General features: G+C 32.0%; 2 protein-coding genes across 2 annotated transcripts; one reads left to right on the top strand and one right to left on the bottom strand.

Annotated features, from left to right (window-relative positions):
* The first annotated feature begins 2,454 nt into the window (after window positions 1-2,454).
* LOC145000897 (uncharacterized) lies at window positions 2,455-3,838 on the top strand. The gene has a single exon (XM_078960198.1). The coding sequence runs from the start codon at window positions 2,710-2,712 to the stop codon at window positions 3,421-3,423; it is 714 nt and encodes a 237-aa protein (XP_078816324.1). The 5' UTR covers window positions 2,455-2,709; the 3' UTR covers window positions 3,424-3,838.
* Window positions 3,839-8,064: 4,226 nt separating this feature from the next.
* LOC145001226 (transmembrane 9 superfamily member 11-like) lies at window positions 8,065-11,115 on the bottom strand. The gene is made up of 3 exons (XM_078960582.1): window positions 11,008-11,115; window positions 9,506-10,735; window positions 8,065-8,867 (listed from the first exon to the last, which is right to left on the bottom strand). Exons 2-3 carry the CDS (start codon window positions 10,686-10,688, stop codon window positions 8,074-8,076), a joined length of 1,977 nt encoding a protein of 658 aa, XP_078816708.1. The 5' UTR covers window positions 10,689-10,735; window positions 11,008-11,115; the 3' UTR covers window positions 8,065-8,073.
* Between the last annotated feature and the right edge of the window lie 2,151 nt (window positions 11,116-13,266).

The following is a 13,266-nucleotide window of genomic DNA, read 5'->3' as shown; positions in this document are numbered from 1 at the left end:
GGACCGTTTATGTTTACGTTTTGTATCAATTATGATATCCCAAGTTTTAATAAATCAATGAAAAACATTTTATTTCGAAATGTTTTTTATAGGACAAATTCCGCATTATAAAGATCATTCTGATTTTAAAATAAGCATAAATAAAAAGTTTTTAAATAACCTTAAATATGGGGATGTCAAAGGAGTGAACAAAGAGAATGAGAGAACGGCATATATGATTCTTCAACTAAAAAAGACGTAAGCGATAGAACGGGTGATGCTCCTATTTATAGTGACTAGGAGCATAAGGACAAATGATACAAAAAGTACAAATGTGGACTACAAATCAATTGTCTGATAATGTGGCGTGGTTGATCGTGTCTCCTCTAGATGTTATAACGAAAGAGACGAATACAATAAGAAAAAAAATAGTACAAGTCTTCAGTTCTTCTGACATTCTCTCAAACTTGGAAATTAACAAACTTGGAAACTTTAAGTGCATTGGAACCAGACCGAGCTCGGAGAGTCCCGTACTTCGGATAGACTACAGGATCAATTTTTTGAACCAACAAGGCATGTGTGAGAGCAATTTTACTGAGTAATCCTTGGTAGTTTTCGTACCAAGATGCCCAAAGTGGACACTGTTTTGGTTCGTGCCTTTAAGGGCTATTATAATAATGTTAATGAAAAACTTATATGACAAATTATTGTGTGGAATTAGGTTCAAGTATTCTAACTAATTATTGTGTGGATATTGTATGACATGAGAACCACTAAGAGAATAAGTTGTTTAACAATGCGAATACGTTAAACTTTACAAAAATATCGTCATTTTCATGCATTCTCGGTAATTATTATTTATTTTTGTTCCCACACATCGTTTTTCACTCATTTTCATTATGACAAAATACGACCCAATAAACATTTTGATAGAAACGAGAATAATTATAATAAGTGTATAATAATCTTATAGATGATTTAATTAGTGAGAATGTGTGTTAATGACAATAGTTATGTAAGATTGAACGTATTCACATTGTCAGACAACTTATTCTCTTAGTAATTTTCATATCATACGATATATGCACAATAATTAATTAGAATGGAATAACGTATGCCTATATATGTGTGTGTGTGGGTGTGTGTATGTACACACAATCATGTGATGATTGAATATGCTTTAATGCAATGCATTTTATAAGTATTGTGCTTGATTATCCTTTGCAATGAGTTTCTAATCCCATTGCATTATAGTCACCTGTTTTGTTGTATATAAATTTTCAGATGTATTCTGAAACTTAAAAAAATATTCTTCTAAAATTATCAATCTTAACTATAACAAGTGTATTTGTTATATTATTATTTCTATTCAATATTATAAAAACCGAAAAACTAAATAATGATCTATTTAGATATCAATATGGAGTTTGTTTCAATAAAATTAAAATTGAATATTTTGATTTTAGGAAACAAACAAAAAGGAAGCAAGCAAACACTACTTGCCCTATAGTAAACTATATCTGGTTACGTTGAAACATAAAACGAGTTGAAAGAGATTGAGTTTAACCTTGGTCGTTTAATTTTGGTGTAATGCTGTTTCAACCCGTTTATCTAAATGAGGTGAAAGCTATTTCACCCAACCCACCTAGTTCATGTTGGTTTTGTGTCGGGTTGACGAGTTTAATGTTAAGATTTTGTAAACTGTTGTATCAATCTATTTACTTAAACATTTTGAAATCTCTTATACAAACCAATTTATTTCATGTGAGGTTAGTGGGTAGGTTTTAGACATTGTAGATGTGCAATGTAGTGATAGGTTGAAATGCTATACAGGTTAAAAGAGCTTAACCACAACTTATTCTATTTAATTTTCATGTTTTGTCGTGTTAACTTGTTTAATTAAACATATTGAAATATCTCATCCAAACCTATTTATTTCGTTTCAATTTTATGTCGAGTTATCCTATATAGGATTTAAACCTTCTAAGTGTGTCGTGTTATTATGTGTTAAAATGCTAAATGCACTGAAAAACTTTGAGAATAATTTACATATGATGTCACTTGTCATGTCATTCATTTACTAAAATGAATTGAATCCTTTTACCCATGCTCGTTTATTTTATATCAATTTTGTGTTGGGTTAATATGTTTAAAATTTAGACCTTATAAACGTGTTGATCACGTTATGTAAAAACAACTTAACTATTAAGTTAATAATTTTATCGGTTTATTTTTCGTGCCATCAACCTATATAACATATAACATAACGAAACAAGTAAAATATTTTATTTTATATCGGATTCAAATTAACCTATATAACATATAACATAACGAAACAAGTAAAATATTTTATTTTATATCGGATTCGAATTGGGTTAACATGTCGTGAGTCGTGACAACTTTTGCTACTCAATAAAACATTAGTCAAATTGACTATTTCCCCAAGCCCAACCCTAATTGATGTGTTATTCACGAAGTTATACCCGAGAGTAGTTATGAACCTTGGTGCCTCCACAACATCGCCCAAGTTATCTCTACTTTCCCTATAAATCATCATCCAACCCTTTGATTTCATTCACACAATCACAAATCCCCCCTACAGCCTCTTCTTTCTAACCCTAATTGGGACGATTTCCCCAAAAATATTTCACCCAATTTCTTCTCTCCAGTCCCAAATCTGAGTCTCTTTTGCTTCAACACTTTCTTTTTTGTAGATCTGTAAAGATACCGATGGGTGGTGTTGCTGTTCTCCATCCTCAAGATTGTCTAAACGATAATATATTTTCTACGCCGGTGAAATCTCGCCGAGCACCGAAACCTAGCCCTAATTTTTCGAATTCTAGCCCTAATATCACCAGATCTGAAGGACGGAAACGAAGTCCACCAACTGGCGTACGAAGAAACAAAACGGCAGCGGCGATGGTTGTTGATCCGCCACAGACGGCGGCCGTTAAGAATCTGGTGATGGGACAGGTGAAAATTTTGAAACGAGGTGAACCTTTGGATGAATCATCGACGGTTTTGAAGGAGATGGATGATCGCAAGGTTTCAAACGGTACGGCGACGACGACACCGACAAAAGAAGTCGTCGTTGATCGGAAGGCTTCCAAAGATCCCAACGCATCCCGGAGAGTTTTACCAACGAAGAAGAAATCCGAGAAGGAGAAAAGAAGTTTCTCGATTCCAAACCCTAGAACCGACATGAAAATTGACGATTTTGCCCTTTCGTCAACAAACCGCTTAGGACCCGACCCGGAAATGGTACCAAAACAGATGAAGAAAAACATCGCTGAGTTTTTCTTCGCAGGTTCTGCTTTCGTTGATTCACCACCACCAAGCTCTCTCCCTTTGCCTGGCTTCTTTACAAAGAGTTTTGTCACCGCAACCGTGAAGGAAGATCCCAGCACTGATCTCCGGCGTATTCTCGGTTTAAACCTTTCATAGTTCTAAATAACCATAATTTCAGTTTCCAGAGTTGCTACATAAGTTTGATCGATGATGAAAAACATCTTTCCTCCGAATTTGACACAATTTCCCTAATTTTAGACTGGGAAAGTTTGAATTCGGTAAGAAAGATTGTTATTTCTCAGCTAGATGCCCCTTTAGTTGGATAATTAGGAGAAAAATATAGTCTCTTTAAGGTTGTTTTCTTTATTTAACTCAAGCTATATATGATATCTACTATGAATTAAGTTTAGGAATGTTACTGGGTTGTCATGTAATAATCCCGTTGGTGATGATTATTGATTAGGTTGGCCTGCTTTTCTTGTATGTAATTAAAGCATATTTACCCGAATCAAACTATAATAATAATAATAATAATAATAATAATACCGTTTGTCTGTTTGTTTTCATGGAATTGGAGATTTCTTTGTTCATTATGATTATTGAATTCAACCTCAAAATTACCGATCAAAGATTGTGGAGATGATGAACAGTATAAGGTTTGATTTTGGAAATGGAAGTTTACTCTGTAATCACTTTAAATCCAAGATACTCTATGAGGAAGAAGCCAAAATAGACTTAATCAAAAGGCTTTGATAATGTCTTTGCTTTTGGGTTTGCTTGTAAGGTGAGGTATCTTTTCTTTTTTTCTTTTATTCCATTAGGATATTAGCTTGCAATGAAGTGGAATTGACACCTTTTTTTACTTTTATCTTTCTTGTATATTGGGTAGAGCTTCTTAACAAAAGTAGGTATGTTGTCTATATGTTTGGTTTTAAATGTTTGTGGTGGGAATCGGAAGGTAAGGTGTAGGACTACCATGTCCCAGGAAATTATTAGATTCCATATCATTTATGGTATTTAAATGTTTGTGTAATTATGCTCTATTATTTTGTCAGATTTTATGCAATAGATGATCATAAATGCAAAAGATGTTTTCATTTTTATTTATTTATCATAAGAAAGGTTGTCAAGGTCACACTTGTTAGTAGGGGTGAGCATTTGGATCGGACCGGACCGGACCGAACCGGCTCTTTCATCGGACCGGTTATGGAAAATTTTGTGGATCATGGACCGCACCGGATGAGCCGTGTCCGGGTTTTTCCGTTTTTGGACCCGTTTGGACCGGTATAAGTTCAAATGCATAGAGTATAAGTAATCTACATTGATGTATAATATTATAACTTGCAAAATTAATACGTTTCCGTTTCATGCATAACTAATCTATATTGATGTATAATTTTATAATTTACAAAAATTAATTTTCCAAATAAAAGTAAGTAACATATAAATAAAGTTCACAAAAAAAAATTATACAATTTTAAGACAAACATACAATAGTATTACCGTAACAACAAAAATTATAGTTTAAATTTTAAAATCAATCAAACTAACAAACTTCATAAACTCATAATCTAAAAGCTGATTTTTTTCAGCTTTGATAGCTCTACTTTGAAAGATTGTAACTCAAAGAATATAATACCAAAATAAACAAAATTATAGTCTAAATTCATCTACAAATTATAAACTAAATTCTGTAAAAAATCGGAGGTCATTCCGACTTAAAACGAATGAGTTATGAGTGTTAAAAAAATATCATATATTACAAAATCTTGCTGAAAAGCTGAATTTTTTCAGCTTTGATAGCTCTACTTTGAAGGATTGTAACTCAGTGAATATAATACCAAAATAAACAAAATTATAGTCTAAATTCATCTACAAACTGTAAACTAAATGTTGAAAAAAAACCCGGAGGTCAATTCGACTCAAAACGAATGAGTTATGGGTGTTTAAAAAATATCACAGATTACAAAATTTTGCTGAAAAACTGAATTTTTTCAGTTTTGATAGCTCTACTTTGAAGGATTGTAACTCAGTGAATACAATACCAAAATAAACAAAATTATAGTCTAAATTCATCTACAAACTGTAAACTAAATGTTGGAAAAAACTGGAGGTCAATCTGACTTAAAACGAATGAGTTATGACTGTTTAAAAAACGTCACAGATTACAAAATCTTGCTGAAAAGCTGAATTTTTTCAGCTTTGATAGTTCTACTTTGAAGGTTTGTAACTTAGTGAATATAATATCAAAATAAACAAAATTATAGCCTAAAACGAAGGAGTTATGGGTGTTTAAAAAACATCACAAATTATATGTCCAACCGATTTAAACCCGGTAAAAACTGAACCGAACCGGGGAAAAAACCGGACCGGACCGGATAGAAATCTTAGAACCGAAAACCGGCCCGGGGGTCCAAAAAAACGGTCCAGTCCGGTCCGGTTCACCTGTACAAATGCTCATCCCTACTTGTTAGGATAAAAGATGTGATAAACACACAATAAAGATTTGAATAGAAAAATAACACAATGATTTAATATGGTTCACACGATAATCGTGCTAATCCATATTTCTTAGAAAATTTTATTTCAATAATAGTATATGTCATGTAGATATCTTCATCAAAATCTCCATATAGGAAAGTTGTATTCACATCTAGCTGCTTCATATGTAAATCCTTTACAACTATAATACAAAGTACGAATCTGATTGTAGTCATCTTGACTAAGGACCAAGTTTGGTTCTTATCAAATGAGCTTAATTCGCTCCATAACCTTCTTCAGCTTTCTGAAAATGATGATCGTTGAAGATTATGTGTAGCCATCCTTACAAGTGTCTGTCTTGTAGTTCGTAGATACTTAGTAGTGCTTTGGCTATAAAGACATTCATATATAAAGTTTTTTTTTATTTTTTATTTTTTATTTTTTATTTTTTTTATACAACATAAGGAGTTTTTTAAACTCTTAGATTTCTCGATTTTCTCTACCCTTTTACTTCAGAGATATTTTAAGTTGATTGTTCATTTATTTTTGCTCACTAAATAAACAACACAAATTTTTAGAACAAAGTGACAAATTTAAAAAGTAAGTAATATTTGTGACGGCTATATATTTCATGAAATAGTATCTTAGAACATTACCGAATACATTATATTCATTTTGGAAAAATATAAAATAATTTATGAAGATATAAGAAAACTTGTGAAATATATCAAGGTAAAATCATAAAGTTTTAATGCAATTTTTCATTGTTTTAATCATCATATTATGTACAAAATAATCAAAATAACTAAAAAAATATAAAACATGTAAAATACAACTTGTGAATTCGCAACATGAATACAACTTTATACACATAAATATATAGAATATCAACTTATATAAAAACAGTTAATAAATGGCTTAAAACGATTTCGCAAAACTAGTCCGTTATCATGTTCACCATCAGGTTGTTTTTTAGAGAAAAACTGATTTTTGGAAAAGAAAAAAGATTGTACGAGAATTATAATGTAAGATTATAGATAGTCAACGTGTTTAACACTTTGTGAATAACAAGCATCTATTCACGAGCCATAACACAACAACCGGCATATATGTTTGATATAAAATGTCTTGTGAACAACTGGTTATTTCAAATAGTTTTTGAGAGCTTTTAACTTTTAATTTTTATGTTATACTACACTTCTAAAAAGCTTACAACTATTTTTTGTTGGACCTTCGACAAATAAAAATACAACTTACATTTTTCAACTTCCAACTCACAATTGCTAGTTAGTTTTGTTAAACACGTCTTCTTTCCATTTAAAAAATAGTTTGAAAGTTCACATGGTTGTTAGGTGCTATATGGCTAAATGTAAAATTAATAGTATACTTTGTTTATATGTGTATATGATATCTTATTTTATTTCTTTTTAATGTATACCAATCACTCACTACTCAGCCACAAACTTAAATGAATTTCAATTCCCCAATGACATTGAAACTTCCGCAGGATGTTCTCACACCTAGGGGAGAATGATTCTCAAATTCAAAATATTGAGGGGAACAACATGAATCAATTAAAGATGTTGTCTTAAAAACAACTACAATTCATCAAATCCTTTGGTTGTAGGTTTGGATACGAGGTCACCCACCAAACCAAATCATTGCTAATCCAAACTCGCTCTGCGATTTGTATTCAAAACGAATGACACTATGTCAGTATTTATACCTTTGTATAGAGAATGTATTAATGTAAGCAGCTCGGCCAATAAGCTCTTCCCCATTTTTACTCACATAAACTTGAAAGCAAATAACATCTTATTCACTATAAGGATCCAAAAATGCATTTTAAATAACTATTATAACAAATTTTTTAACAAATTAAATAAAAGAACTTAACTCTTCACAACTCCATTTGTAAACCAATGCTAGACAATTACACAAATAAAATTGTTTTAGATTTTGGTGTTTCAGTTTTATAACCAAAAGTTGGAATATTAAGATATCAAAAATCTAGTACCCAAAATTTGAAGATCCGATATCCAATTTAAAAACCCGTATTCAATGTCATGTAATATTTAGATTTGTGCTTATTTTTAGATTTCTATGTTTTACTAATTTATATAACAAATATTACCTTGTTTTGACTCTAACCTAATTTGTTCGAACATTTATCCAAATCAATATTTGACCCACCCATTTGATCACATATAATTATAAGGTTACTTTCTTTAATACTATATATTATTAACTTGATTTTATGGTCAATGGCTGGATGGCCACAACCATAAGTACATAAATATACAAAAACCAAAATTAACACATTCATTAATCTATCTTAACAGAAGAAAAAAGCCGATGAACAAAGAAAAAAGACGTTAAGAACCCAACCGCACCTGTCGCAAGCATCACTGCAATCACCATAAACAAAGAATATCCCAAATAAAGCATCGCCGACACAGGCCCACTCAAACTCTTCAAATCAAACACAAGGTAATTAATCGAATACAAAAATATATAAAACGCCACCGTTCCCGATGCAAAAAACGACTTCCACCACCACCTCCAATCCTCCACACAGAGATGCATATAAGTAACCACTAGCGACACCTCCGCACAAACCATCACTAATAATATCAAAACCACAAAAAGAAAACCAAAAACATAATAAACTCTCCCAAGCCAAATGCTAGACATGATGAAAAAAAGCTCGATGAAAAGGGTCCCAAAAGGAAGTGTCCCGGCCCCAAGTACCAAAATCCAAGATGGGAACCTCTGGGCCGGGACCTCCCGTGGGATCTGATTGGTTCGAACAGGGTACTCCAGGTATGGAGTCTTTGTGGCCACGAACCCACCGATTAAAGTTAAGGGAACTGAGATCCCGAACCAAAGTAAGATTAGAACAAGAAAAGTTGTGAATGGGATTGCACCGGTGCTATCACTTCCCCACAAGAGAGAGTTAATTAGGGTTAGGATTAGGAATGAGAGACCAGGGAAATAACATGCGACACGCAATGAAACAGAAAACCATCCTTGGCGTTCACCAATCGAGAGTGTTCGCCATAGCCAAACTGCTATGTAACCGGCTAAAAAGCCTAATAACACATAGAACACGAGCATTCCTGCAAATATTAGTAATTTAGTTATAATAGATCGGGTTAAATGCAAGAAATAGTAACATATTTTCATTGATATATTTATAATGGCATTCCACTTTTATTTGTTTGTTACAATACCGTACTTTAATAATGTATATGCGACTATTGCAATGTCATTTAAATACAAAACAATTTTTGCTAAGGTGTTTATAAGAAAAAATATTACAAGTATCATGTTGTAAGTGTAGATTGTACTTTGAATGACATAATAAGATAAAAGCTGACACCTTAATGTTGTAATAAAAATATAATATACATATGATGTTACAAACAAATAATTGTACGTGTGTATTTCTTGCCTTTAGATCTTTTATTTTCCACTAAAAACTTTGAGAGCGGGTACCAAACATAGTTGCGCAATAGTCTTTCAAAACCAACTTGAGCCAAATCACATAGTCCTTGCAAGACTTGGCAAGTTTTGACACATATAGGCCATTACCCATTAGTTAACATACACAATTTATTGTATTCATACATTTACATATTAAAACTATTTAGTTTATATATTGTTACTATTTGATTAAGTAACATTTATGTATAAAACAAATTAGTAGAATTCAATAATATAATAATTATGTTAGAGAGACAAACTAAATACATACCATTGATTAGGGTTCCACGTGAAGCCGGAGACATAAACCCAAGAGCCGCGAAAAAGATCAAAGCAATCGCCATCGCAAGAATCCGACACCCATCCGCCACCATAATACAGAGAAGCCCAGGGTTGTTCGGGGACCGAAAAACATCAGAAACAACAAGTTTCCACCCCGACAACTCCTCATTCATATGAGCTTGAGCTTCTTTATCCAACTCCTCGTAATGTGCTAAATCTCTACGAATCGTCCTCAAAAAAATTACAAGAACAATACCCGCAAGAAATGTTATCACCATTAACGAATTCAAAATCGAAAACCAATGAACTTTTGCACCTTCCATTTTTAAATAAGTATCCCATCTCGAAACCCACTTTATATCACTCATCACAAATGAAACATCATACGTGTAAATTACGGGTTTACCCTCCTTCACACTCATTCCCACGGAAAGCGGATCACATTTTATCCGTGACGGGTATTTACTATAGGGTTCAATGTCCTTTAGTAATTTTTCATCATGGTTCACACTGCATGGGACAACTTCAAAACCTACCACCACATAACCTTCGCTGGTGGTGGTTTCGTTTGCCGGTGTGATCATTTCATCCCCATCAGTGGTACCGATCACACCTACAACATTATTGTGTTCATATCTATGAACAAATATTGTAAACTTTAAATGATTAAATGCATAGTAAGAATCTTGAACTTTAGCGCCAACTGGAAAACCGTTCCATCTAAGAAAGAATCCATCTTTTTCCATGTACCGAATGGCGGGAAGGTTATCAAGATTTAGGTTGACTTGATACATTTCATCGATTCGTTTTTTCAACATCTTGAATTCGTTGCTTGATAACGGATTTGTTTTGCATAAAAAGATTTCGGATTCGTTTTTGAACATGTTAAATCGATATGGGGAGTTTTCGATTCGATCTCCCATTAGAAGTTCACCTAGGTTTTCAGCACTATCTTTAATGCCTTCAGAAGGTTTACAGAAAGGCAAAGTGTAATACCCATATGGTATTTCTGTATCTATGGAGGTTAAGGAGTTAACTTTGACAGATAATTGATCACCCACGTAGTATCTATTGGGGAAACTGCCAGGAAGATAATACCCATCAACGATTTCAAGAATCCAACATGAAATCGAAACCAAAATAATAATCCTGAATATGATAGAAAACCCCATCCAGATGAAATTTGGATCTAACCTGTATTAAAGATCACGACTTCAGCCTGCAATTTCGGTTGGGTAATCATGAAATCAGGTTTACACTCATGAAATCGAAAGGGTAATCTTGAATCTATAAAAACCCTCCAGTAATTACTTTGTATGTGATGTGAATCTAACTCGATATCAAATGAGAAACATGAACTGAGATTTACTATGTCAACTGTTAAAAATATAATCGAATTTTTTTTTTTTTTATTTTCATATGCAATCTGAATCTAACCTAATTACAAAAAGAAGGATTGAGTAAAGGTGAATCAAAGCAGAAAGAGCTGACCTTGTAGAAAGGAGTCGAGGTCTTTGAACCCTGAAAGCATGGGAGGATTTACAAATGGAAGGGCGAGAGTGGTATTTATATCTTTGCATTACTATTCTTTTTGTTCACATGTTCATGCTTTTGAGAGAATCCATGAAGTGTGGCATAAGTTGTTATATCGCATACCTCACTGCATGTTCGCTCAAAGATAATTGATAGATAAGAAACATAATTAAATATTGGTTAATAAAATGTTAAAATTTTGATCTTGATCTTATCATAAGATCTTACAATTTAACAATCTTATTAGTAAAAAACAATCTCAATCTCACTCGGATCTATATGAAACAAGATTATAATGAGATTTTAAGATATCACTAGAATCATAATGATCTTGTTTATTTGTAATTAAAATGTTTTCATCCTAATTATTATGGTTTATAATAACAAAATTTATGTTTCATGCTTAAAAGTTTAAAGTTCACTTTAAACGGTCTTAAGTAAAATCCAGAACTAGACAACTTTAATATATATTTTTAATAAATATCAAAATATCATATTTGCCCAAATTATTTTCATAAACATTTAAAAACATTTTTTACCAATTTCTTATATTATAAAATCATTACATTTATACTATAGCACCCGGCGGGAAGTCTTTGTCGCATTTTCAAATATCCATAATATCCATCGGTGTCTACATAATCAAAGGTTATATATATTGTCTAGTCTGGTTATATATATATATATATATATATATATATATATATATATATATATATATATATATATATATATATATATATATATATATATATGGTTGTAAAATTCTTTTGCATTTAGTTCGTCCACCATGTGTTCGATTGAATGCATAGCAGGACTGGTGTATGGTTTTGTAATTTCGATGATGAATAGAATGCATGTTCACTTCTAGTTATTATTGATATTGTTGCATTAGGTTATACATGTATTTTTTGCATCTTTATTAAAACACGTGATGGTAAGATTCTACATCAACACCAATTTCATAACAGTGGCGGACGACATCTTCGGAGATAGCGGATGATCAAGAAACACATGTTTTAAACTGAAGAAGAACAAATAACGATTGCCTACTTTTTCCTTTTACTATTTTTTTTTTGAAAGAAACAAAAAAGTATGTAATATGTGTATGAATTATCTAGAAGATGCTAATCAAGTATGATTTTATTTACATTTAAACCTACTAGAAAGATTTTTTTTAGTAATTTAAGGCGTTTGGTTTATTTAAGTTTATAATTGAAACACTAAAATGGAAATAATACTAAAACTTTAGGGGCTGTAGCTTTTTTGGTTTCGAATGTTCAATATAAATGAAATAATGAGCCTACAAGATTACTTAAGATTTCCAGTAGCTTTATCTTTTTCAAATTTTGGATGTTAAACATGAAAGAATGTTCTTATTAAAATTGATTAAATTAATAATTAGAATAAATATGATATTTTAAAAGTTACAAAAAAACATTTTAAACATAATTTTAAAAAAAAAATTATAATAGTTTATTGATAAAACTAAAGAATAAAAATAACTATAAATTATTTAAATATATTTAATAAAGATATATACGAAATTCATACAATTGAAATAATATGTTTAATTAACAATCCATACCCGCTCCAAATACCACTAGGATGTTAGATATATCATTTAGTGGCACTTGGAAATCTGAGAATCGTGATAATCACTTTCAAATCGAAGTATTTGGGTGGTACTCCCAAATCCTCAATTGGATAAGACTCAGATAAAATCAAAGAGAAAGAAAGAGAGAATGAGATGGTGTAATTTTCGTGAGTACCAGAAAACTGATTAAAATTGGTTATATACATTCCTTGTCTGAAAAACTATCAAAACTGTCATATAACAGTTTTCTCAACAGTCAAAACTGTTATAAATCCGAGTTTGGTATAACGATTAATGCAAAGTCAAAACCGGGTCAAATATTCAAAATTTGGATTTTCGATCCCAGCCAGGGGCTCTGCCCCTTGGACCCCGCCAGGGGCTGCCGCCCCTTGGACCCCGCTCCCAGGGGCGCTGCCCCCGGACCCCCATTCGTTCAGGGGTTTCGCCCTAAAATGATAGTGTACTTTGATACTTGATCAAACTTAAACAAGTGTGTACTCCACACCTTCTTTACTTGTTTAATATTTATCAAGATCATTTTTAGTCAACAAAGTAATCCCATTACACTTAAATAACATTGATGATAACAAATCACCAACATAGGACTTTTAACTTTGTCA

The sequence above is a fragment of the Lactuca saligna genome, chromosome 6, assembly GCF_052625555.1.
Source record: "Lactuca saligna cultivar CGN05327 chromosome 6, ASM5262555v1, whole genome shotgun sequence".
In the NCBI taxonomy this organism is placed as follows: domain Eukaryota; kingdom Viridiplantae; phylum Streptophyta; class Magnoliopsida; order Asterales; family Asteraceae; genus Lactuca; species Lactuca saligna.
The sequence above is the reverse complement of the archived record's forward strand: the minus strand, read 5'-3'. Positions and strand labels throughout refer to the sequence as shown.